Here is a 28,000-nt window from a genome sequence, read left to right on the forward strand (position 1 = left end):
TGCACTCGTTTTATTAACTCAAACAATTTCATTTGGTTTTCTAAGTTTTGTTTTGTGCAGATATTCTTTTTTTTTACCGTAGTTAGTAGGTGGTACCTCACATTAGACTGTAGATTATTTTTTAAAGTGGAGTAGACTATTGACAGTGAATGACAGCTGACAATGGTTGTCTGTATGAGTGGCACAAGCTGAAGCCTGATTTATGCTTCGATGACAAACTGTCATGCGGCTTGTGGCTCAACTAAAATGTCTTCAATTAAAAAAGTAATACAAATCACACCCGTGTGAAGTGAGGGGCGCTACTATATTAAAGTCTAACTCATGTTGCTATGATTAGGTGATGTAATGATGATGTAAAACAAACGGTGTCAAAACAAACATTAAATTCTCTTTATTGTTAATGGGATTTAAGGTTTGTGTTAGGGACAAAGCAAACATTTATTTATCTTCATTGTCAATGGTGTTTTTCAACATTGAACAAAATAAAACATTAAACCTGTATATAGGAGCGCCCCTCAAACATAAAGAAAGAAAACAAACCAAAAAAACATAACTGCATGTTTGAAAGTGTTTTCCTTATATAAACATCTTCCAAATGTGACTAGCTGTGTGGACCTGTCATGATTATCTCACTTGGTAATTAGATCCACCTCCTTAATTATGTTCTGGAGTAGATGTCATTACCTATGTTAAGCATTCTTCTGTAATCTTTTTCTTTTTTTATGTTTTACTTGCTGGATTCATACGGCAGGTAACTTCTTTTGAGGGGCTATGTCCAGATCTTATGTAAACTTAAGCAATAAGCCACGAGAGGTCTCAGGTTACCGGGTATTTTACAATGGCTGGGGGCGTAGGCAGACCCGACGCGGAGCGGAGGGTCTTCTACCCCCCAGCCATTGTAAAATACCCGGTAAGCTGGGGCCTCGAGTGGCTTATTGCTTTTCTAAAACGGTTACAAACATATAGCAATATTAACCTAATACAACTATTAAATTCACAAAAGTAGCTACGCTTTGCGCCACCAGAGCGAGCCACATCACTTCCTTGTTTTGCTCGGCAAGTAGGCTATGTGACGGGAGAATAGCGCTTGATGTCTTTACGGGGCTGCCTGGAGCCACACATTCACAGTCATATTAGCCGGGCGGTGGTTAGACGCCCGCACGGCATGGGTTTGTAAGGTAATCAAGCGCTCTCCTTCCCCAGTACAGCTACAGAGATGAGGAATCAGGTGGGAATGATATAAAGTGATTGAAGGTGTGGGTTATCGGTGAAATTTACACCAGTCACGTGACGGTAACCAGCCAATCAGAATCAAGTATTGGGACTAACCGTTTTAGAAACAAACTTTGTACTACATTAAATTCCATTGACAATGAATGGAAAGTTTTGTGTGAACACAAACATTGAAGATGAAGGTGAGGACGCAAATTCTCATTGGCCAGGAATGACATGATGTATTATGATGTATGACGATAAGAGCGCCCCTCACTTTCACATGGGTGTGATTTTTTTAATTTTTTTTAAGAGAATGTATAAAGCGTGTTGTTGCATCTCCACTCAACCGTCACTCTCATTAATGCGTGTCTATTTATTATTCATCAGTGGGCATCTCCCAACTTCATTGTAGATGTCATACTCACCCATATCAGGTTTCATGGGTACATACTCTATAGATTTATATAAATCATTAAGTGGTTTTGCTGTTGTGCTGCTCTGTCATGACAGAGTTCCTCTGTAGATCAGTGCACGCCCCTGGGAGTAGAGAGGTTAAGTGCTATTGGGTGTGAGTAACAGAGAGTGGTGCCAGTAGGGATAAGCTCTATTTCTCCTGACACTGACCATTAACATTACAGTATGTTTCAGTGAAATATGTACGCAGTGCGACACACACATACACGCACGCACGCTTGCGCACATGCGCGCACCACCACATTCGACACCATACACAATTAAGAGCGGCTTCCCCTCAGCTGCTACTTCAGATTTCAGCATCCAGGCTTTGGTTACAGCCTCCTGATAGAACATGTGCTAACAGCCTCTGGAGATTGTGAGCAGCTGCAACAGGATTCCATTTGCATCCATCTTCCACTATACTGTTGGGTCTAAGTTTCTTTGTTTGCAAATAGTGTATAGTGGTGGATGTTGCATGCCTGGCTCCTTGCCAGCCTCCCATTGCTAGTTGAGTTAATAGATACGTGTAATTCATCCAGCTTGTAATATGATGTGTTTTGTCCGTCTGTCACCAGGATAATTTAATGTACAGTCAAACAGTGTAAGGTCATATCACATGTTGCACATTGTTCTCAATATTAGACCTGTGGCTTTTAGAAAAGTGTTTGTTTGCTATGTTTATTACTTCCTGACACTGACAGAGCGACATTGGCGTTTGCAATTTAGAAAACATTTAAGTCCTACAGTATGTTTATGATTTGAAGACCCCTTTCACTGTTTTTATCAGTAGTACTACATATATATATGTACACACAAGGGAATGAAAGCATTCACGGTGCATCGTTTTTCAGAGCATGTTATTGTTAGTAATTGATTGTGTTCCGGCTTGGATCGATAGAACTAACATACTATAATCCTTAACTATTGAGTGTCACAATGAAAACGAACTTCTTTCAAATCTAATTTTTTTTTTTTGCAATTATTTGAGGGTCACTTGAAATGTCCTCAGATTCCAGTGGGCCTCGGCTCATAGGTTGAGATCCAGTGTCATAATGTAGCCTACAGTAAGGCCATGCGTGTTGTTCTCGTACATGGAGGTCACATCTGCTGAGCTGTGCACTGAGCCAAAGAGAGCATGAGGCTCATGCTCCAGCCAGCCTTTACTTTCACCTGTATTTCCCCTTTTCTAAGAACAGTTTGAGAATTGAGAAATTCATTGGCCTTGTTTGAGCTTGGCTACTATATAAGTAGAAGTATTCTAATTTGTTTAACTATATTGATAATTATGAATACAGATTTAATTTAATCAATGGTAGTGGCTAGTTATTGGCTGTTGTGCAGAATGCAGCCAGAGGGAGGCAGTCTTGACTCTGTTCAACTGCCTACAGTACTTTTAATTATGTGAAATTGAAAGCTGCACCATTTTAATGCTTATTGATTGATTGCCATTTATGCATCTAGTGAGGGACATGATGGCACTTGATTTAACGCCACTCTACTAGATGTACTGGTAGTTTCCTATTTACGGTTTTCATTCATTTTTTTTTTTTTTTTTACATTCATTCCATTTTATTCCAAGGGAAGAGATTTATATTAAGTGCAGTCATTGAATCAACGTCAGTCCCTACTAGTTCACCAAATTGAATAATATAACTCGTTTAAAGGGTCAGAGCCATAGCAAAAACACAATATTCCAATGTTCCTTTGATGTTTCAAAGATTGCAATAATGGAAGCGTATTAAATGTACAGTTAAGAATGAGTTTAAGTTAAGAACAAGGTTAAGTAGTTTGTCTAAAGCCCTATTAAGATGGTAGAATAATATAATCGAGCATAATACAGAAAAGTGGCTCAAAATACAAGTCAGGGATTATTCTATAAACAAGTTCCTTGTTTACCCAGGGATAAAGGGACCACGTTAAATCAAATATGGGTCAAATAGAAGTGATCAAAGTGTAAATTCTTTAGAGAGCCAGCATGAACTAATCTGAATATCATATCGCTGTCCTTCATTTGCATTTCCATGGAAAATGGTGTCCAAACTCGTACAAAGCAAAACCTGGCTGGGAATCTTGACAGCATATTGCCTGCCTGGATAACAATTGCTTCTGACATGATGCCTTTGCGTTCTCATTGATTTATATTATGCAAAACACATTCTCTCAGAAGTTTTGGTGTTGGAAAAAAGAATCACCCTAGTCTCTTGTGAAAGTGAATACACACAGATTCTCTGTTTCAGTGCTGCTGTCTTCTCCTGAAGACAGCACCTGAGAGAAATATTGTTGAAACTCAACATCTGCATTCAAGAGAGAGAGAGGAGGTCGGGGGGGGGGGGGGGAGGAGGAGAAGGGACAGAGGAGAGAGAGGCTGTGGCAGGCTGGAATCTGACAGGCAAAGGCAGCAGAACGGCCGAGACACGGATACACAAGGGACCACCTCTCTCTCCTACACGCACACAAACACACACAAACACACACACACACGCACACAAACACACACACACACTTTTTGAGCCTTGTCCAAACACTCCAGCATGACAAGGGGAACGGCAGGCAGGCGGCGGAGCCAGCAGGGAGAGCAGCAAAGCCTCAGACCGACTCGGGGAATGCGTTGCCTGAGGGGCAGCAGGCAGGATCGCTGATGCCTTTCCACACACCGTGGAGGAGCCCGCACCAGCATGCGTGTCCGCTTCAGGGAGACAGAACTGTGTGAACATGTGTGTGGTGTGTTCTCACCGTACGTAGCACTATAAGGGGGGATTTCTCTGAATGGAAATGGCTGGCCAGCGCAGTTGGAGGACACTGGAGGCGTCAGGCAGCTGAAGAGGAGGGAGTTCTTTTTTTTGTTACTTCGTTTCACCTTGTCCTTTTCCATTCCTCCTTTGTCGACTTGTCTTCCGCTCCGCTGCCCGGTGAGGGCTCTGGAATCTTAATCTATTTTGAGAGTTTGAGGAATTATGAACTCTTCTGGGGCGCCTGTGAAATTGGGGAATGACGCACAGAATGGGGCGGGTGAGGTAAGATGGCAACATATTCTACACATACTGTACGACCACAGAAGTGTCATTCACCTTTTGAAGGATTCTGGAAAGGCTGTTAGTTCTTGTTTTCTGAGTGTTGCCTTCTGAATTCAGTGTGTTTGAAATGCGTGAATCTTGCATCTTGCTTGGAAAGCCATTTGCTTAAGGCTGTTAAATAACTGCTGTTGCCATTTCTGCTTGCAACAGTCAGGTAAATTGTCCAAATGGATTGTCTTTTGTTGTCATTTTTGTCCCTAGTAGACACCACTGCGGTCTGTGTGTGTGTGTGTGCATGTCAAAGCTCATGTAACACCAAGTTTGAAGGCAGCCTGTTGTCAGAATATCTTAGTCATCTGGGCAAGTTGTCTCTCCAGTCCCCCGCCACCCCCCCTTCCATTCCCCCGGCCTGCTGCATATTAAAACCAGGTGGAGGGGAAGTTAGGTTGAAGCCAGATATCTCCCACTCAACACAGAGGGAAGGGGGAGGTGAGGTTAGGTAAAATGCTTGGGGGTGTAGTCCTGCTGCATGCTGCACACAGAGAGGCAAAAAAGAAAAAAAAGATTGCTGTCGATTAACAAAGAAGGAACTTTTCTTCCTAACCCTCGTGACCAGCAGCATGTCAAACTACTCAGTTGGACAGACACTTCTTTATTCTGACAGAGAATGCAAATGCCAGTGCATATCATTTTTCAGACATTTATGCTTTATGATTTAAATTCAGTACGACATAGTTCTGTAGACTGGCCAGTATGCACTGATGTATTCCAATAATCATATTATAGATACTTACTGGAATAATACTAACCTCAGTCAAAACCAGGTGAATCCTGTGAGATTTGTCTAGTTTGCTATGCTAGAATCAGTGGAATGATACTGTTTGTCATTGGTATTTGTTGCATGGTATTCAGTTTTTTAACTTAACCTCTGTCAGATCTGAGAAACACATACAATAGATAGTTTGTCTTTTTGTAAATGAATGCCCTACTTTCATCATACGAGAGAATAGACGATCTAAAACCTCACAACGCATCACAAGGCGAGGTGTTTTGAGCTCGTAGATCAGCTATTTTCACTGTTTTAAATCAAAATAAAAACGTTTAAAATGAAAAAGGAACGGTTTTGTACCCCCGACAGCGACGATACAGTGTGCCTATGCATTACAGATGAAGTTTGACTCGCGTTAGCCTTTTCTGATTTAAAGGGGTAAAGAGAGATGTAAAAAGCAGCTGGTACCACCCTTGATTTCCACTGACAAACTGAGTGGACCGTCCTGTTACTGGAAAGTCACAGCTTTCATCCCTTGCCAACAGCCAATTTATTCAGTTCAAATAACCTTGAGTAAGACACTGAACCCCACCTAATCAGTCATTGGAGTTTGCTCCAGTAACATTGAAATGACACTTAGCTGTGCTCTGCAGCTGAAATCCCCAGCAGAGATGGATCAGGACAGGGAAGAAGAGAATTTTATGAAACTGTACTGATACCTGAGGGGAAAATGGGACATTTCAGCACCCTGGCATACAGTATAGATCAGGGGTTCTCAACCCGTGGGTCGTGACCCCTCTGGGGGTCGCCAAATTATTTTAGGGGGTCCCCAAATTATTAAAAAAAAACTTTTTATTTATTTTTTTCACGATTTTTCAAAAATAGGAGACCTACAAGCTCGTAGCGCGCCACTCGGTGGCGCGCTATGAGCTTGTAGATCTGCTATTTTTCAATAGCTAAATTATAACATAATGCTTAAAACACCAAAAGGGGTTCCCGCCCAAAATGGGTTAAGGTTATTGTAGCAGTCAATTTATATTGGGGGTCGGGAGGGGGCGGGGCGGGGGTCCCGAGACATTGCCAAAGCATTTCCGGGGGTCCCCGGCCAAAAACGTTGAGAACCCCTGGTATAGATAATGCTACAACTCAAGGGAAGAAAGATTTGGCTACAGGAGGCAGGAGCTAGAACTACAACCCACCAGGAGAATACAACATCTGAGCAGATATTTCAGATCTGTCCAGTGGAATCAGCATTTATATAATTCACGTAAATTGAATGAATCACAATTTGAAATAATGAATTAAAGAAATAAACCTGGGTGTGCAAACCCTACATGCATCAACATGCATCTCTCGATTAGGACCTTGAACTTTGAACCTTTTGACCCAAAATTCAATCATCTCTTTAGGGCTACTGACCATTAACTGATCATCCCTATTTTGGAAAATAAATTAAAATATGTTGAATGTTTTACAACTTTTTCAATTTTTAAAAAACATTTCCAAAAATAGAAAGAGCAGCCAATCTTCAAGCTCAACACATCACATTGCAATGCGTTATTTTCACTAGATCTTCTATTCCCACTATTTGTTTTAGATCAAATATATTGGAAGTGGTTGAGAGATAAAACAAAATAACAACACTATCAGCATAAATAAAACAATAAAGTGTGCATGCTGCTATTTGATCCCACTGTTTAGTATTACAAGATGGATCAACATTTCGATCACCCTTGGATTCGATGTACCCTGATGATGATCCGGACGTGATTAAAATTGATGATCCATTTCTTGCAATAGACGGTGGGGAGGAAATGGCAGTGTAAGAGCAGCACATTTTATTGTCGTCTTAATCTACTGTTCATTCCTTCCAGGTTTCATGAACATCTGTTAAGTATCTTTCTAACAATCAAACAAGCAAGCAAGCAAACAAACAAACAGGAAGATTGCAATACCCTGCCAGGCACATCTGGCAGAAGGTAATGCATCTACAGATGTGCCGTTTGAGAACTTCACATTGGCAACTCAGTAGATTGTCACTGTCGGTGCATTGTCAGAACATCGTCAGTGAGAAAGGGGGGCGGGGCATTTGCAAAGGTGTTCTATGTTAATTATATTCAGATTCCCTGAATAGATAGAGTTCCTTTGCTGGACACTTCTTTTCGGTAGAAAAGCAGTACAATTAGCAAGGCTAATCAGTGAATATAACCTGCAGGAAAACCTGCATTTTCAGAAAACCTTCAGGAAAAGGTCAAGAAAGCGTGTAAGCATGCAAGAAGAAAAAGGGGGTGTTGGTTAACCTACTACAAAATCAACCTTCTGTGTCGGTTCCAAATGTCTCCTCAGTGGGTTGTCCAATCGATCTGAATTTGCACATGTGCATTGACCGTTGGCAGGAAGTCAAGAATCTGAAGCTGAACACTTTCCCAATGTTAAGCCGTTTTTTTGGGGGGGGGGGGTACAGGCTTTAGTTTAGACATACTATTGGTCCGACCGTAATTAGACTGACGACCTACCTCAAACCCTAACCTAACCTTAACCGCAAGCACAGGAGCAATGCATGTTCGACCGCATGACCAACCTTTGTTTCCGCATGTCTGTCCATTGGTGTGTCTAATCTGCGTGTGCATCCCGTTTATTTTTTTTAGCATTTCTGCTATGGTTCTATGGCTCTATGGGTCCACGCCAGAAAGGCTGGCCAACGTTGAAGCCGCAAGACTTAGTGGTCAGGGCTGGAACTACAGCCTGTACATTTAGCGCGAGGAAACCCCAGAGCGCTCGTTTGCACTGAAGTAGAGCGTTCTTCCGGGTGCTTCAAAACGCCACTGAGCAACTTCCACTGAAAAAAGGGGGCGGGGCTGTCCGCACTCTGTCCTTTATAAGTCTATGGTCCACGCAGGCTATGGGATCTGTAGTCGCGGTCGCAGTCCCATAGTCCGTTCGGATGGTGGATGGAAATGCCGGTATGGACTAAAGTGTATGTTAAAGCACTTAAGGGGAGACTTGCGAGTAAAGAGGAAAACCATGCATAAGAGTGTTGACACGTTTATGCTTTGTATCGTTAGCCTGCAGCTCTGTTTAAGCAATGTGCCTCACACTAGGTGCTTAGCAGCTTCCTCCCACAACCCCCAAACACCTCAAACACAACTCTTGGCATCTTTATACAGCAGAGATTCTCAACCTTTTCAAGGACCCCCTGTTTGAAATATATTAGTCCATGGACTAATATATTTTGACAAGATGTTTTATTTATTTCTGAGGGCCCAAAGTACAGTAAACGCCTCTGTAGTGAAGTCATTTAATTGTGTTAATTCAACTCCATCTAAGCTGCATAACAGTAAGGGTCCATTTGTTTCCTAACTATCAATCATTTAGCTGCGGACCCCCTGGAAGTCCCTCTGGGGGTCCCTGAGTCCCACAGGGTTCTAGACCAGTGTTCCTCGGAGTGTCGGGACTGGGAGCCCCAAAAGTGTTTCCTGTGACGTTCTGATTGGTTTTTACAGAGCCATATTGTTTACAGGGTTTAACCCTTTAAAAATGGGAAAGCATGTATTGTTTACCACTAACCATTATTTTATACATTGGCTATTCAAAAATGGTAGATCTACAAACTCAATTTCGGGGGTCCTTTTGACATTGTTCATGTAAAACTAATTCTAACAATCTTTTCAAAAATAATTTCATGAATACAAATCAAAAAACTAATTTCACTTTTTAAGAAGTAGTGAAAATTGCAGATCTACAACTTGTAGATCTGCTATTTTCACTATAGTCTGGGTCCCAGTGAAACCAAACAAAGACAAATTTCTCCTTTCGGTCTCGAGCTAAAATGTTTGGGAACCACTGGGTTAAACAGCAAATGTCAATGAAAATGTCAGTTTAGAACCACTGGTCTAAGAGGTGGTCTCAAGCAAACTATATTCCTGTTTGCTTTAGTGCTCCGTTTAAGACTCCTACACCAAAAGGAGTCTGCTTCTTTATCAAACAGAGCAAATATAGAGACCAGACTCTCCATCTTCTAATAATGTTTTCTTGGTAATGTTTTTATGTCTGAGACAATGTCCTGGTGGCTTTTACCTCAGATTTATGTAGAGGGAAAGTAGGTTAGGCCATAGAGACGGTTTTAAATGTGTGGGCCATAGAACGAGGTATCGCTCACTCATCATTTATGCCGGTGATATACAGCCCCCTAGCTCCTAGAGATGTAAAGGACATTGGCTGCTGTTCAATCAATGCTACACACACACACACACACACACACACACACACACACACACACACACACACACACACACACAGTGATCTGGGACTGCTGCAATACTCAAACTTACATGCGTCAGCAATCAGGATTCATGACCACCAAAGAGGCTGTGTAATTCATTCAACTGTAAATGACAAAGACATGCTTGACCTATTCTGGTCGTGCACCACACAAATCTATTGTTTCTGACACACACACACACACACACACACATGCACACACGCGTAATAACAAAAGGATTTGTCACAAACATTTAAATTTCCTCCCTTCCTGTTGCTGTTTTTCCTCTCGTGTGTTCTCTTGACAATGATTGTGGGAGAAGGCGTGCAGGTACAGAGTGTAAGCAATGGATGTTTAGTGTTTAGCCTTTCAGGATGAGGTTGGATAGAGAGGAGGACATAATTAATCTTTCACAGTCCATTACGCTGGAGAAGTGAGAGTTCAGCTTTCATTTAACCTTTGCCTCTTGACAATCCCCTTCATTCTCCTCCCCAAAACTGCTATAGGCCTTAATTTATTTATACCACCGTTTTATAAAAGCCACTGGATCCCAACCAGATTTTCCACCTTGGACTTGTATTTTGCTTTGAACATACAGTAAAGCCAGGACACACATTCTTCTATTAGAGTTCTTTATTCATCATGACCCATCTAGTTCCTCACCCTCCTGAACACCAAACACCATATTATTAACCACTTAAACCCATACTAATTAGTGACCAGTGTCCGCCAGGGCAGGGATGCTAAGGTTTCATGTGGTGGACAAGTCTAGCCTGTACTGTATATACAGACATATACAGACATTGTATCTGTGCAGAGTTCTGACTCTTTCACATCCGCCTGTCATGTAAGCATTGGTAAACTGAGAGTGAAGTAGAACACCAGAAAGTAGTATACAGAAATGTTTTACTCTGGTCGCGGTTTATCCTTTTAGAGTAGGTAGAAGATAATATTGTTTGCGCTATGCAGTTGTACATGTACTGCACAGAACTACAGTTAAGCATGTCCCTTGGTGCAGCATCAGTATGTATGGGAGCGTACCAGCGTTCCTATGTTCCCCTAGTTCTATGTTCCCCACCATGCAAAAAAGGTTCTTTGTTCCCCACTTAGAATAAACCTAAACCTAAACCAGAAACCTAACCTAGTAATTCTAGTAAGACTAAAAGTATTTTAGCAACTTAGCCTTAGTGTTACTTTTAGTAGCAAATTCTGATTTAAGCTCAGTCTTTGAACAATCCATTGAACTTTAGGCCTGCCTAGGCTACTTAAACTATCTAGTCTTAGCCAACTAAAAATGAACACTGGCATAAAATAAACTAAAACATTATTGCTCAGACTCTTCAACAACGATGGCAAAAACAAACATTCTTTGTTCTGTACTTATACATACAATTGTATAGTACAAAACACTGAAGTCCTTAAACCTATAACGCTAACCCTAAGGTAAGTGGGGAACATAGAACCTGGGGAACATAAGGATGACCCCGTATGTACTGTATGGAATATGTCATAATGTGTACTCTAGGCTCCCGTGTTGCCCTGTGAGTGAAACAAGCGTCCACCTATGGAAACGAGCCCAAAACAAGCGACCAGTTTTACCACTTGAGCCCCTATTACATCTAAATACCTATAGCAACTAACTACACTTCAGAAACAAGTCCAAACTAGAAAAAGTGCCCTTCTGGGCACAGGTCTCCACCAGGAGGATAGGACTGTGTGAGATGTTTGGCAAAATGTTTAGGAGTAATATAAACATGTTTGCCTTTGATGGCAATTGGATGACTTGAGGCATTTTGTTCCAAAAATGTGTTTTGCAAAAATCAACCTGTTGGTGGCGCTATAACAGGCCAATGTGAAAAGGGTGGGATATATTCCTCAGCCTAGTAAGAAAATGTGTGAAAGATTTCACGTAAATTGCCTGCTGCGTTCATGATTTGAGGCTTTTGTTCAAAACGGGGCAATCTTGCAAACTGTGAAAGCCAATTATAGGCAATTAGGATGGAATATGAAATATCGGACAGATCCGACTTGAGCACATGACCATAGAGATACTGTGTAACGATGTGTGAGATTTTTGGACAGAATCTGGAGGAGTAATATCAAAAAATGTGTTTTACAAAAGTCGGCCTCCTGGTGGCGCTATAAAAGGCAGATGCGGAAAATGCAGGTCAAAGGTTTGTCCTTGGCCTCTAGGGAGTGTGCATGCAACGTTTCACGCAGATCGGTGCAGTTTTAGGTAAAAAATGTGAAAAGCTGCCTCATGGTGGCGCTATAACAGGCCGTTCTGGAAAATGCGGGGCAGAGGTTCATCGTTGGCATCCAGGGAGTGTGTGTGCAAAGTTTGGCATCGACCAGGTTAACCGTGCCGGAGATTAGCTGGTAACGGACGGACGGAAGGACGGACAGACGGACACACACACGGACGGACACACACACACACGGACGGAGTGCAAAACATACTCTCTCCCCATGCCTTCGGCCTGGTGGAGACAACTAAAGGAACCTTAGCTTTACCGGTAATAAGCACTAAGCAGACCTGGCAACACCGGCAGGCCCCTGTGGAGAGAATGTGCAGTCGGCCGACAGTTTGCAGAGTATTGGACTCGAGACTCGATGACTCGACTCGAGTCCGACTCGAGTCATTGATTTGACGACTTGCAACTCGACTTGGACTTGAGGGTAAAAACTTGAGACTCGACTTGACTTGGAAGACAATGACTCCAGACTCGACTCGACTTGAGACAAGCTGACTCGGACAACTTAAGTAACCGGCCTGTCCGGCAGAGTATTGGACTCGAGACTCGATGACTCGACTCGAGTCCGACTCGAGTCATTGATTTGACGACTTGCAACTCGACTTGGACTTGAGGGTAAAAACTTGAGACTCGACTTCACTTGACTTGCCCACAACAGAAAAACTTGAGACTTGCTTGAGACTTGGACCAAATGACTTGCTACTCGACTCGGACTCGGATCGGAGAGACTCGTGCAATTGTCTGACAGTTTGTGTAGAACTTTTTTACTTCAGACTACAACAGACTGCTAGGCAGGGAGGCATTAGTCCCATTTTATGGTCCCAGTCTGAGGGCCGACACTCTAACCACAAGGTGTATGATGTACTGAACTCCAATGGAGCTTCAGTGGGCACTAGGCAGCCATGACCATCAATGTAGAGTAGATGATGCCCTAGAATTTAGTTTGTAAATAATAAATACTGATATGTATTAATGATAATTATCAATGAATATAATCTTTGATGTTTTCAAGACAGTGCATAGACAGAACACAGGTTAGAATGCTCTTTCAGCAGAGGAGATTCTGCGTTTTGGTAAGTTTGGTATCGCAACCTTTGCCTCTCACTTCGCTGCTAATGCATTTACCATACAGTACACACAGATGTCAGATCTACAAGCTCACCAACACCTTGCGCTGAGAGGTGTGGTGAGCTTGTAGATCGGCTGTTTTTTTTGCCACTGTTTGACCAGTTTTTATAGTATAGTTTGTGGATTACTTTTGATGCGGTAATTGTCTTTTCTATTTATTTATTTTAATTAAATTGTCACTTCAATGTCATCTTGGGAGCCCCACCCCCCCAAAAAAAATCATGTGGGTTTGAAGGTTGGTCTTCAATATGGTGTGACGGTGGGGAGCAGAGTGAAGGTTGGTCTTCAATATGGTGTGACGGTGGGGAGCAGAGTGAAGGTTGGTCTTCAATATGGTGTGACGGTGGGGAGCAGAGTAAAGGTTGGTCTTCAATATGGTGTGACGGTGGGGAGCAGAGTCAATATGGTGTGACGGTGGGGAGCAGAGTGAAGGTTGGTCTTCAATATGGTGTGACGGTGGGGAGCAGAGTCAATATGGTGTGACGGTGGGGAGCAGAGTGAAGGTTGGTCTTCAATATGGTGTGACGGTGGGGAGCAGAGTGAAGTCGTTGGGGTTTGAAGGTTGTCTTCAATATGGTGTGACGGTGGGGAGCAGAGTGTGACGGTGGGGAGCAGAGTGTGACGGTGGGGAGCAGAGTGTGACGGTGGGGAGCAGAGTGTGACGGTGGGGAGCAGAGTGTGACGGTGGGGAGCAGAGTGTGACGGTGGGGAGCAGAGTGTGACGGTGGGGAGCAGAGTGTGACGGTGGGGAGCAGAGTGTGACGGTGGGGAGCAGAGTGTGACGGTGGGGAGCAGAGTGTGACGGTGGGGAGCAGAGTGTGACGGTGGGGAGCAGAGTGTGACGGTGCGGAGCAGAGTTTGTCGTTGGGGTTTTACTCGTGTCCCTGATGTTGTCAGACATCACCTGGAGAAGTTGGTGAGAGTCTCGGGGACCAGTTGCCAAATTCCTGTCATGCCTGTCCTGATCTCGGTGTCCATATGGTGTGAGTAACCAAGTTAGGTCCTCTATGATGTGTGGACACAGAGGAACCTGATACTGCTGACCCGCTCATATGGATTTTACATTTACATTACCTGCTAAATGGATTGCTATCAATCACCCACTTAAATGCTAACACAGTTTGTTGCTGGCTTCTATTTTTTGCAGCGAGGCTGAAGGCCAATCCATCTAGAGCAGGGTTTGTCTGTATGTATTTAGGGTATGTACTATGCGCATCTACAAAGAATCGGAATATAGTGTCACATTATCACATATTTCAGATTCAGTCTTGTCTTAATGAGTTGAACTATATATAATAGTGTATACCTGGCGGACTAAGTATAGGGTTTAAGTGGTTAAGGATCCAGTTGATCATCTGTCTATTCAGTCCACATCCATGGCTTCCTTGTCCTAAAAATCATCCACAATCAGCCATCCAGTCGCATCAAACAACAAATGACAGATTAAACAAACAACATTTTGTGTCCTCTGAGAGAGAGAGGGCCAGCCAGCAGTGAGCACCTACCTATTTGTGACGCATTTTTGTCCCTCCCAAGAGCTGAGTAAAAAGGGGTCACCTTCCCACAGTCCTGGTGGAAAAACCGAGTGCTGTCATCGCCTTCCAAGTGTTTACTTCCTGTGCAAAGGCTTCCGATAGGGCTGGCAGCAGGATCTTATCACACAGTATGCATAAAAGCAGTCCCATGACCACTCACTCTTCATCCTGATCTAGGGCTGGGCAATTAACCCCAAATAATTTATATCAAGACCCATATTTAGAACCAACCAATATATAACAGGAGCAATCAGGTGCTCACAGGAGATAAAAAGTGTAAAAAACAACTTAATCTTGCTCATGTAGGTTAATCAAATAATCAAGCATGAAGCATTTCTTCCCTTATATAATATATATCGGTGACGCACAAAAAATATTATATGAATATTAATGTTTTAATGTAATCAACTACATTGATCTGTATTATACTTTATACATTGTACGTACAATGGTGGTGTAGATATAAAAGTGAAAATAGCAAATGTACAAATTCTTGTAGATCCATGTTTCACTCTTGTTTTTTTTTTTTACAACCGTGCATTAATTGTAATCAAAACAAAAGTTGAAATGATCGAAATAAACGTGATATATTGATTTGAAGTCTTGTTATCGCCCAGCCCTCCCTTATGCATGCACGCACACACGCACGCACGCACGCACACACGCACGCACACACGCAGGTTACGCATGTATGCATGCACTCAGTACATTAGAGCTTTGAAATTCAAGTCTACTGTTCAGTGCAAAACAAATCTCTTATCTCTTAATCATTCACCATCTCAACCACATTATCATATAGGGGCAATTAGGCATAAAGACACAGTGAAACAGCAAGGACGATATAAGTTCTAAATAAAATGGGGTTCCTTAAAGTTACCTCTTTGAAGTTTATTCATCAGTTTATTCATCTCCCAGTAGTGCCAGGTGCTTTCAGAACAGCCTCCGAGGGGGGTGTGGGGATGCGGGGGACAATTGTCAGAACTCTTCGTCTCTGACCCGGGGGGTTATTTCCAAGAGGGGCCAGTGCCGAGGGAGGGGGCCTGGGCCCTGTAATTGTCAACGAAATAAATATAAAACAAAGTTCAATTCAATAAAAAATAATAATAACGGCAGCAACCAGGTGCTCACAGGAGATAAAAAGTGTAACAAATATAAAAGGTGCTCACTGCTCACACGGATCAAACAGGATCAAGGCATAGAAAAAAACAACAGACGACCCGGGCACTCAAAGGTAAACACAGGAATGGCCTTTATTTAATTAAAAGGCAACTTAAAGTTTAGCCCTATTTATTTTGTGCATGTCATTATTGTCAGTTGTTTTCAAAGGTTTTCAAACATTTCCAGAAAATTTCAGAAATCGAGGGGCCACAGCTAGAGGCTATAGGGCCATTAGGGGGTCCTTGTCATGGAAAAAACATTTGGGAACCCCCGTCCCTGGGCTAGCAGACGGTTGGTGTCAAGGGCCATCCTTTCACCTTGAACTGCTTAACCTGGACCGCTGCACTAATTTATCTCTGCTGCTACAATAGACAGGCGCACACACACACACACACACACACACACACACACACACACACACACACACACACACACACACACACGCCGTCGCCCCCCACCACCACCACTTCCAGTTCCACATTCCAGACCCCGGCACTGGACGTGTCAAGTTTCAGTGTGAGTTGTCTTTTCCTCAGTGGGGGAGAAACAAACAGGCTTTTCCTTTCTTACACAATTCGTGCTTATTTTATTAGTTTAGTTTATTTTAACCATGATAGTATGCACAAAGGTCTCAAAGTGACTTGAAGATAACAAATGACCCAATAATGTGACAAAACATACCCCGAAGAAGGCCGTGCTGGCTGCTACGAGTGCGTTATCCCACTGTTTTATTATGGATTAATCACATAAATAAAGGCTTTTTAACGTTTTCCCCAGAAGAGGTGCCTTGGTTTCTTTTTCCTTAGTTGCAAGTTTTCAGTCCTTCGCTACATTTTTTTGAGTCGGTCGGACCCACGGTTGTCCGGGTTGCCCAGGCTCTGGACAGGGCCCAAATTAGCCAATTGATCATACCTGAACCTGATCACCCCTAGATCTCCATATATGGGGCTGGTCTGTTCTGACATCACAATGTTGTTCTGGCATCTGCATAGACTCCATATTTGAACTTCATATAGCACTTCATATAACACTTCATATAGAAATGCACTCTGTCGAGCTGCCAACTTGCGCTTTGCACACAAGTAGGCCTACATGTGTGTGATCAGAGCGCACAACTTTTCTCTCACCACTACAATGGGTTCTGAATATTTTAACTTTCCTATATATGTTTGAAACTCAAATTGGTTACGTCATCCACATGTGTGTCCCTCGGAACCACCATTTTTACATAAACATACGAGCGACACCACCAAAAATACACAATCCCTGCTTGGATTGGCCGGGCGACGCCACCAACAATACACAATTCACAATCCCTGATTGGCCGAAGGGACCACCAAAAATTCACAATCCCTGATTGGCTGAGGTAGTCACCGTCACCGACATATGCAGCCAAACAGTACAGTACAAGTAATAACTGGGTGGCACTGGGCATGCATTTCCAACTTGCATCGTTCCAAGTAGGCAAGCGCCCAATGGGCACCGCACTAGTTTCACTTAAAACAAAAGCAGAGAGAAACATAATCACTGAGTCTGTGAGTGGATAGATCGTACATGTTTTATGCCAAGTCTTATCAAGGTAATCTTTGAAAGGAGTGAAAGGCATATCAATATGCAACTGTAGCCTACTTTTGTTCGTCCTAACCAAATGTCTTTGCCAAAAATATCTGATCTATAAGCTCACAACGTGCGAGATTGTAGATCTGCTATTTTTGGCAAAGGTTCCCCCCCCCAGAATAGATTAGGCATGGTGCAGTTCAACTGGTATAATTATAGTAACCCTTAACTCACTGAACAATAAGTACATCATTGATTATTATTAGTCCCAAACATGGGGACCGTTATCTCACTCTGACCAGGCCAAGCCCACATAGCTGAGCCGGAGCCCTGACACAAACAGGGAAACAACCCCCACTGTTGCGACAGGAAGGAAAAGGGCGATGCTCCCAACAAAAGAAAAGGCAACACAGACCCACACTCACAGTCACGCCATCACAACTCAACAAGGATATGGGCTAAAGTCTACAAACAAAAGAGTTTTACAATGTAGCTGTATTTATTATTAAGTATAAGAGTTGTGTCCTTTTTGTGGAGTGGAGAAGGCATTTGGCTCCGTTTGTACAAACATAATGGCCAGCTGGTTGGAGTATGTGAGGCTTGAATGAAGACAAGTGGAGACTGAGAGGACACAGGTAGCCCTGACCTGACAGGACTGAGGGAGCCAAGGTAAGAAGGCAGGTTAGGTCAGCTACAAGAGGGGGAGAATGAGGATTTACTGCTGAAACAGGATAGGAATAATAGAGACAATGTTAGGTATCAGAAAAAGTGAGGGAGTGAACAAATGTGCCAGAGTAAGCGTTGCAGAGGCCAGGATAGGGGATAGAAGACGAGAGAGAACTAATTTTGAAAACATGAGAGTGCTGATAAAAGGGGAGTTTGTTCATGCTGGCAGCTACACATGAGGGTAATCATGGGTAAGGAGTCTGCAGACATATGACCATCATTGTGAGTTGCTTTGCAGATAGTGATACGCCATTGAAGTCCAATCCAAGTCTAATCCAAATATCAATTATATGTGCTTTAAACGAGCTTTCTTTTTTTATTGGAATGTGCAAACATTAAGTAACTATAGGAACATGGACGCAGATTTTTAACCTAGGTAGACAGCAATAAAAAATGTTTTATCATTGTTTAAATGGAGAGTTTGTTTGCCTGTAAACATTTAGGGGAAGTTAGTGGAAGTTCAGTTGCATGCATATCCTAACCTTAAAAAAGGGGAAAAAAAGATCAAAATAAGTACTGTAGCCTGACTCTTGATTTAATGCAAAAGACAGGACTGTCGGCCTTGACTTTGACATTCTATTTTTGTGTGCTTTCTAAGATGACATTTACCTGAATTCCCAAGCACTTCCACTAAAATCAGAAAGATTAATGTTTCTTTTCAATTAAGACTAAGATGGAGAACAGCAACACTGTCTGAACTAGAAAGGTCGCAATTTTAAAAAATTGCAAAGTGTGGTTGCCGCAGTGGCTTACATATGCCCCTCCCACTGATATTGCCAGCCAATTACAATGTCGCTTCACCCCTGCGATCATGCGCAAGTAATTCGTAGGGTATTTATCCCCAAAAAAATCATGTTTTTGCGAGAAATGGTTAAAGTTTTCGCATTTGCGGCGCCCCCTATAGATGAAAATGGAATTGCTTTTGGCTTTTGGTTGATTAAACCACCCCAGACATGTGATTCAAATTTGGGATGGATTGGACATTCCGTTCGTGATTTATGGCATTTTTTGTGATATAGGCCCCTCCTACTAACTTTGGACGACGATTACGGCCGAACGATACGCACTACCAAAATTCTGCCGATGGTGTTTTAATCGGAAAGGTCCAGAGATCATGTGTACCAATTTTTGTGAGATTTGGACAAAATCTGTAGGAGGAGGAGCCAAAAGTGTGTTTTGGAGAAAATTCAAAATGGCGGAAAATCTATCATGACGCAAATGGGCGGGGCCTATATGGGGAGATGCGTCATGACCCAATGAAGTCAGGGAAAAAAATATTTTGATTTTACGACCTACGGTTCAAGAGTTATAAGCCAAAACGTAAAGTGGGCTGTTATAGCGCCACCATGAGGCTGACCGATAACATTATAAGTTGATTAATTTTAGTAATTATTATGAACCTACCCTCCAAGTTTTGTAACTATAGTGCTTACAGTCTCTGAGGAAAAAATACTTGAATGTGACAAAATGCGAAAAATCGCATTTTCCCATTCATGTCAATGGGGAAATTCTATTCACTAATAAATTCATATCAATTAAACTATACAACATTTCTCTTAAAAAAATACAAGCACAACCTTCCCGATGAAGCCGGTCAATTTGAGATATGGCTCAAGTGCGTACAGTCAAAACTGTGGGAGGAGTAGCACATTAAAAAAAAGACTAATCCAGGTAAATAAAGAATAAAGTGTTACAATTACAATAGTCTGGTTGCCCTTTAGGGCAACCACACTAATTAGTAAATTGTGCATTTCTATTGCACCTTTATCTAAAAGCAAGCATTTCCAGTGTACATTACATTTACCCATTCAAACACATCGACACGGTAGCAGAGGGAACCCAACTTGCTCATTGGGGTTTTTAGGACAGTGTCTTGCTCAAGACACTTCGACACTAGGCCTGGGTGGAGCCCGGTGTAGTGCACCGGCACCCACTTGGAAAAAAAATACTTTCTGACAATACAGTGAGATCTCACGTAAAGCACTGCAATGTTGGCGCAGCAGCACTCAGTGGCACCCTGGCTCCATTGCATCAATTATGAAACAAGCTCCATGCTATTGGTACCAAGAGCTGAGCTACTGGCAGCTCGGAAGGGAAGGTACTAAAAAAAGGAACACCATATCCAGTTTTGATCGCACCAAAGCAATTATTTGCACTCACACAAATGCTCCCAATTATATTTTGAGGTTACACATATACATTTTCAGGTGCATGTGTGACCAAAACGCTCATAATTCCGTGCCCTGCACTGTGGCAAATTAGTCTACTTGCCAACCCATAGAGCCCAATTGTGAACCCGGACATTGTTGAGTACACCAAGGCCATAGCCATCATCACAAATGTGATGAACATGGACGCAGATTTTTAACCTAGGTAGACAGCAATAAAAAATGTTTTATCATTGTTTAAATGGAGAGTTTGTTTGCCTGTAAACATTTAGGGGAAGTTAATGGAAGTTCAGTTGCATGCATATCCTAACCTTAAAAAAAGAAGAAAAAGATCTAAATAAGTACTGTAGCCTGACTCTTGATTTAATGCAAAAGACAGAACTGTCGGCCTTGACTTTGACATTCTATTTTTGTGTGCTTTCTAAGATGACATTTACCTGAATTCCCAAGCACTTCCACTAAAATCAGAAAGATTCATGTTTCTTTTCAATTAAGACTAAGATGGAGAACAGCAACACTGTCTGAATTAGTAAATTGTGCATTTCTATTGCACCTTTATCTAAAAGCAAGCATTTCCAGTGTACATTACATTTACCCATTCAAACACATCGACACGGTAGCAGAGGGAACCCAACTTGCTCATTGGGGTTTTTAGGACAGTGTCTTGCTCAAGACACTTCGACACTAGGCCTGGGTGGAGCCCGGTGTAGTGCACCGGCACCCACTTGGAAAATGCTACATTTTGCTACATTTGCTACAAATGCTAAATTTGTGTTTGAATTCTTTGCCTTCTATAGGTTGTTAATGGTATGGTCACATATTATGCCAATTATGACACGTCACATGCTACATTTTGTGACGTGTTTGAATTCTTTGCCTTCTATAGGTTGTTAATGGTATGGTCACATATTATGCCAATTATGAAAATTGCTCAACATAAGTTAGCATCCGGCAGTTTCTACATGCTGGGGACCCATACTCAACATTTATAACATACCTTGGTGTACTCAACATGCCTGGGTGGTTCACATTCTGGCAAGTGGAGTAATTGCCAGTTGGTAGTGGAAAACACCACCTTCCAACACCCACTGACATTTTCAGCCTCATTACACCCATGGGTACAACCAGTACCAAAGGTCCATTCCCTCACCATACCCTTGACTGCACTTCACACTGTTGCACCTCGTTCCCCCAAATAGGTCCCTAAAGAGTTCCCAGGTTGAAGTGCAGTGCGTTTCTGAAGTGCCCTTGAGCAAGGACTGACTCCCTGGCTCCATGGGACTGAATTGTAGAAATGTCTGTCACCCTGCGCAGTAAAACCATTAGTGTTAATTTACCCATTTGCAACTTGGAGTGTACAAATGTAACAAAAATCGGTTACATACATATTATACTGTGTGCTTGGACAACACTGGGACCAGTGTCAAAAAAGAAGAAAAAACTAAACAAAGGAATGGTCGGCACTCAGCAGTGGTACGTCACTGAAGGAGAGTCCCATGTTTTTACAGGATGTGTCAGGAATGTCTGTTGAGACATTGTGTGTGCCATGCCCCCCCCCCCAGCCCAGTGCACTTTCCTAAAATAGATAATTGTAGACATGCTGCCTCATGCGCGCGTCATATCAGCTTTCCTTTTGAGATAAATCTGGGTTGGGGAGTGTAAGTAAAAAGTGAATGATGTCATTTTTCAAGTCATGATGAAGACCGTTTGTTGGCTCATTCATTTAGACTTTTCAGTGAAATTACCAATGTGTCTTTTTGGCCATTGTGTATATAACTCCAGAATTCCAGTGGTAGCCTCACCTTGTTTTTGTCTGAGCATCTTCTCATGAGGACTAATTACAGTTAGGTAATTCTACAGGAATTTATTATTTCCTCTTATCAAGAGCACCAGATGTAGTCATTCTTTGTTAGGCTTAGGTTTTCAAGGTTTTCAAGTTCTCCTTCTCCTTGGAGTAATTGAATTGTAACTTATTTATTGTACATGTCTGGCAACATATGTTATGTTTGTATTCTTGTCTCTGTATTCTTGAAATGAAAACATACGTACATACTCACCAAAGATCAATTCCTCTCTCCTCTCCACACAGCTTCACCTAGCCAACCTGGTCTCATTAAATGGGGATGCGGTGGAGCTCAACAAGCGGCTGGTGCAAACAGAGAAAGACAGAGACCAGTTGGAAAAGAGACTGGCCAAAGCACAGGTAGGCATTCCTCACCGCCAAGTTTGCAGTGCAATCCAAACTAGATAAAGTACCCCTCGGTGCACAGGTCTCCACCAGGGCAGGTCAGGTTGTGGCCTCCTGGTGGCGCTATAATACCCCAAAAGGGTGCAATTTCTTCTTACGCCTTGGATGGCAATTGGATGATTTGTGGCATTTTGTTCCAAAAATGTGTTTTACAAAAATCCACCTGTTGGTGCCACTATAACAGGCCAATGTGAAAAGGGTGGAATATATTCCTCAGCCTAGTAGGAACGTCTGAAAGATTTCACGTAAATTGCACGATGCGTTCATCCGGGTCAATACTGCAAACTTTGAAAGCCAATGTTAGCCAATTAGGATGGATCCACATGACAGATCCACATGACTATAGACTATAGAGATAGTGTGTAACTATTTGCAGGAATTTTGGACAGAATCTGTAAGAGTAATATATAAAAAAATGTTTTTCAAAAGTCGGCCTCCTGGTGGCGCTATAACAGGCCGTTCTGAAAAAAGGTTAATCGTTGGCATCCAGGGAGTGTGTGTGCAAAATTTGGCATCGACCGGGTTAACGGTGCCGGAGATTAGCTGGTAACGGACGGACGGACGGACGGACGGACGGACGTACACATGGACAGAGTGCAAAACATACTCTAGTCTCTCCCCATGCCTTCGGCCTGGTGGAGAAAATGAATTTCACCTACTGATTTACACCTTTAAGCTGTGATGTGACAAATTGATCTCATTCTGATTCTGGAGCATTAATTTAACTCCAAAAGGGACTTATTGGTAAAAGGAACTAAACACATAGGCAGGCATATTTTGTTGTATTATATTATTGTGTTATACTGTCACACAATAATCATTACAATAAATGTTGCAAATTGCAATACTATTGTTGCGAAACATTTATATTGCATCAGATGATAGATGTCTGGTTGGACACTGGGGGGAGTGCATTGTTTTTTATTTTGGGCTTAATGCCTTTATTATGAATAGGACAGTAGTCAGGAAATGAGGGGAGAGAGAGAGAGATGGGAGTGACACGCAGCAAAGGCCGTCGTCATCGGGACTCGAATCCGCGACATGCTGTCAGGCTACATTGTTGACATTTTTGCTTGGATCGCTACGCCAGCGATCCAGGCCAGAGGGCTTAATTTTTATACATTCAGTAAATCACTCATGTGGCAGAGCAGGTTTGATCATGATGTTTTGTAGTGCTGCTGTGACTACAGTGACAAACTATCAAATACAACAGTATGCATTCTTTTGTCCATCACGAAAGGCCTCTTGAGAATGCCTAGAAGCAATGTCGATAAACAAACAAGTGTGGTGTGTTCTCAAAAAGTGTAGCGACTCATTTGTGACTGATAAACCTACCGTTAAATGACTTTACGGTGAATTGAGCTTCCTTAATTGGGATTCTTCCAAGGACGTTAGCAGAATAGCTGACGCAGGCACAGCATTTCACAGATCGGCTAACTGGATATATCCAGACCACCCATATGCTCCCCTCCATATGTGCAACATCACCGCTAGTCAATATTGATATCACCTTATGAAGCATTTACACTGCATCTATTCTACATTAACCCATTTTTGGCGGGAACCCCTTTTGGTGTTAGCATTATGTTATGCTTTAGCTATTGAAAAATAGCTAAAGAAACATAGAAACATAGCTTTTTAAGAAATCTGATCTCAGGTCAAAATGGGTTAAACAAATGTGTACAGTACAAATGACCAAAAACAAAAATGCATTAATACTGTTGTCTATTTTGTACGCACACAGCAAGCAAGTCATTCTGAAACTTCTCGTGTTCAGTGTGGCTAGAGTGCATGCATGCACGCACACGCGCGCATACACGCACGTGCACGCAAAGGGACAATAGAGGTTAATTACAAAATTCACCAGCAGGGTTGATGTCCTATAGTGATATGGGTTTATTACCAAGGACATTCATCAAATGCATGGTGCAGAATATGTTCCACTTGTTCCAGTTAACATTGGATGGAATAATATATACCGGTAGTAAAACCAGTAAGATGCCTAACGGCGAGAAGCGACCTCGCCCTAAAGGAAGGATGGATGGGGTAGGATCAACATATGGAATGTCAGAACATATGGAGATCTAAGGGTTTGAGGTCAGATGTGGAGTTGCTGGCCAATATTGATGACATCAGGGATCTCCATATATGGGCTTAATTGTGACAGCAGATCGACATCAGTATGACATCAGATGTCATAGTGATGTCACGAGACCTGAGTACCATATTTGGGTGCTTTCCCAAGTATGGGGATTTTTTTTTTTTTTTTATGAGATATTTTTTTGCGGCTTGCGCCTTTTATTGGTTTTTGAAGGGACAGACAGTAGGCTGACAGGAAACGGGAGAGAGATGGGGGAAGACATGCAGTAAAGGCCGTGTCGGGCTCGGGAGTCGAACCCGCGGCACACTGCGACTGGATTACCAGTCGGGTGCCCAGACGGTTACGCCAAAGTATGGGGATTTTGAGTGATACACTGACGGGAATTGCACGTTTTCATAGTAAATGAATCAATTAAAGACCTAGTGAAATGAAAAATATGTTTTTCACACTTTTAGACCATATCCGTGGTCATCATATGGGCATACCTAACAATGGATGCCAAAACAATGGGAAATAAAAAATGTTTGTATTTTTATATCAAAAGTCCATACAAATGCAAATTAAATTTGAATGAAAACGTTGTGTGATGATGTGTCGAGTCCTGCATGAATAAAAATGAAGCTTGATTTCATTCACTTGCTGCGCATCCGTCCAAACACAGCTGATGATGATTACAGAACTACTCTGACATCCAGACAGTGAATTGACAATGAAACGTTCTATAATTTCTTGAAATTTCTTCCTTGAAATTGAAAAGAATAACTTATCAATATGTCGGTACAATGAAGTCAATTCTGTATATATAGTGTATATAGCCTTGGGCAATGGGACCTTTTAGATCAGTGGTTCCCAAACTTTTTCTATAGAAAATATTTGCCAGGGACCCCCCCACAAGAGAAGATTTTTACGGCTCTAGCAGTGATTCTCAACCTGTTAAATTAAAGGACCCCTGGTTTGCTAATAAAAGTTCACGCGTGCACATTGTCGGCATGCAGGCGCAGTGACAACGGAATGCAGTCAAGGGTGCGCCCTTTATTACCAAAACAGGAGAGAGATGTGCCATATGCGCACGGTGACCCACTGTATACTTTCTTCTCACCAACCATGGAGAGCACGATATAGTTTCACATGCGGCTATGCACGCACCACAGCACGCATAGACTTGTTGGTGTAGGCTACTGCGCAATGGCATTTGGCCTGGGTCCTTATTGGTAGGTTAATATCCACAGTTTATCTGTAGCGGTCCGCAAATAACCTACAATACAAATTAAATCACCAGTCCGCACTGGACTAGTAGGCTGATATATTTATTATTGGATGCAGCAGAGCAGAGCCTTTGCTCGCTGCAGTTGATGCAACATATGATACGTTTTAAAGTTGTTAACAGTGATATATAAACATGAACAATCGGATTGATATCCATGTCGTTTCTATGCAGGCACAAGCTGCATTTCTCACCTAATTATAGTAAAAATTATATGCGCTAATATGCGGTGACATCATCGTTTCTCAAAAGCTCCGTTTCGCATGACTACACAGCTCCACTGATCCGGATATTTTCGAAAATCTTTACTTATTTATCCGTTTCCAAAAACCTCCGTTTGAGTGGCCGAAAACGCCATTTGCGTGTGGCTGAAAGGCCCAAAGATCCATATACGTGTGGCCTGGGCCTCAGAGTTACAGACCCATAAGGGTCCATTTGGTTCCAAACTATCATTTAGCTGGGGACCCCCTGGAACTCCCTCAAGGATCCCTGGGGGTCCCCGGACCCCACTTTTGGAACCACTGTTTTAGATGTATCATAACAGGATAAACAGTCAGCTGCAGCTAATAAAATAAAAAGAATGAGTAGCTATGTTTGATGTACATTAGGTCAGGGGTACCAGTTATCAGTTATCTGACTCTGGATTAATTTAATTAGCTGAAGCTGTCTGTTACCCTGACACATCTGTGAAAAGGGGTCCATCTGTGTTTCTAATTACTGCCCTTTGTTCCAGTGAATGGAATAATGCTACGGCTACAATGACATTCTAGACAATTGTGTGCTTCCAATTATGTGGCAACAGTGGGAAGGCAGTTTCTTGTTTCATAATTACAATCCCCACCATGAATCCCCCATACAGAAATGGTTTGTTGAGATGAGGGAGGAAGAACTTGAATAGAGCCCGACCGATATATCGGTATGACCGATATATATCAACCATTTTTAGATTTTGTTTTTTTACATCTGTACTATCGGCAGTTATGCAGATTGTTTTGAGGACAAGTAGCAGGTACAATAAAAAAAAAAAAACATTTTATGTTTTTATTTATTTAAATGCTGTCTATGTAACCACCTGGGTATAGAGAGAACAGTGAAACTGATCAAGATGGCCTTTCCTGTGCATTCTCTAGTTGTATTTATGTACTTCTAAATGTAATAATGGTGAATATGAACTATCAATCCCCCTGGAACACCCTAAAGAAGCCCTGGGGGGTCCACAGACCTCACACGGAGAACCACGGATCATTGCTCAACATCCACGGTCCACCAACACTTGCATGTTCTTCATGATTGTGTCTTTGTGCTTTTGGTTGTTGTGTGAGCAGTCCCACCTCATGTTCTTCATGGATGTATGTGTTTGTGTATGTGCTTGTGGTTGTCCACACAGTGTGAGCAGTCCCACCTCATGTTCTTCATGGATGTGTGTGTTTGTGCTTGTGGTTGTCCACACAGTGTGAGCAGTCCCACCTCATGTTCTTCATGGATGTGTGTGTTTGTTTTGTGCTTGTGGTTGTCCACACAGTGTGAGCAGTCCCACCTCATGTTCTTCATGGATGTGTGTGTTTGTTTTGTGCTTGTGGTTGTCCACACAGTGTGAGCAGTCCCACCTCATGTTCTTCATGGATGTGTGTGTATGTGCTTGTGGTTGTCCACACAGTGTGAGCAGTCCCACCTCATGTTCTTCATGGATGTGTGTGTTTGTGCTTGTGGTTGTCCACACAGTGTGAGCAGTCCCACCTCATGTTCTTCATGGATGTGTGTGTTTGTTTTGTGCTTGTGGTTGTCCACACAGTGTGAGCAGTCCCACCTCATGTTCTTCATGGATGTGTGTGTTTGTTTTGTGCTTGTGGTTGTCCACACAGTGTGAGCAGTCCCACCTCATGCGTGAGCACGAGGATGTCCAGGAGCGCACCACTCTGCGCTACGAGGAACGCATCACTGAGCTCCACGGAGTCATCGCCGAGCTCAACAAGAAGATAGAACTGCTGCAGAACAACTCCATCAGGTATAGACACACTTACTCACACTAGTCATATTATCAACTAGCCTGGCGGGGCCAGACTCATATGGTGGATTCACCGACACTTCCTCCTTATGAGGAATCTTCAGTGAATCCTCGCTATGAGGCTGGCCAAGCCAGGCTAA

General features: G+C 42.5%; 1 protein-coding gene across 1 annotated transcript in view; it reads left to right on the plus strand.

Moving 5' to 3' along the window:
- Window positions 1–28,000, plus strand: part of mcc (MCC regulator of WNT signaling pathway) — an 81,039-nt gene that overhangs the window by 17,243 nt on the left and 35,796 nt on the right. The window contains exons 4-5 of the mRNA XM_079488957.1: window positions 22,332–22,445; window positions 27,718–27,860. Of these exons, the coding sequence (XP_079345083.1) occupies window positions 22,332–22,445; window positions 27,718–27,860 (257 nt within the window). The remainder of the gene's footprint in view (window positions 1–22,331; window positions 22,446–27,717; window positions 27,861–28,000) is intronic.

This window comes from Electrona antarctica (assembly GCF_951216825.1).
Source record: "Electrona antarctica genome assembly, chromosome: 19".
In the NCBI taxonomy this organism is placed as follows: domain Eukaryota; kingdom Metazoa; phylum Chordata; class Actinopteri; order Myctophiformes; family Myctophidae; genus Electrona; species Electrona antarctica.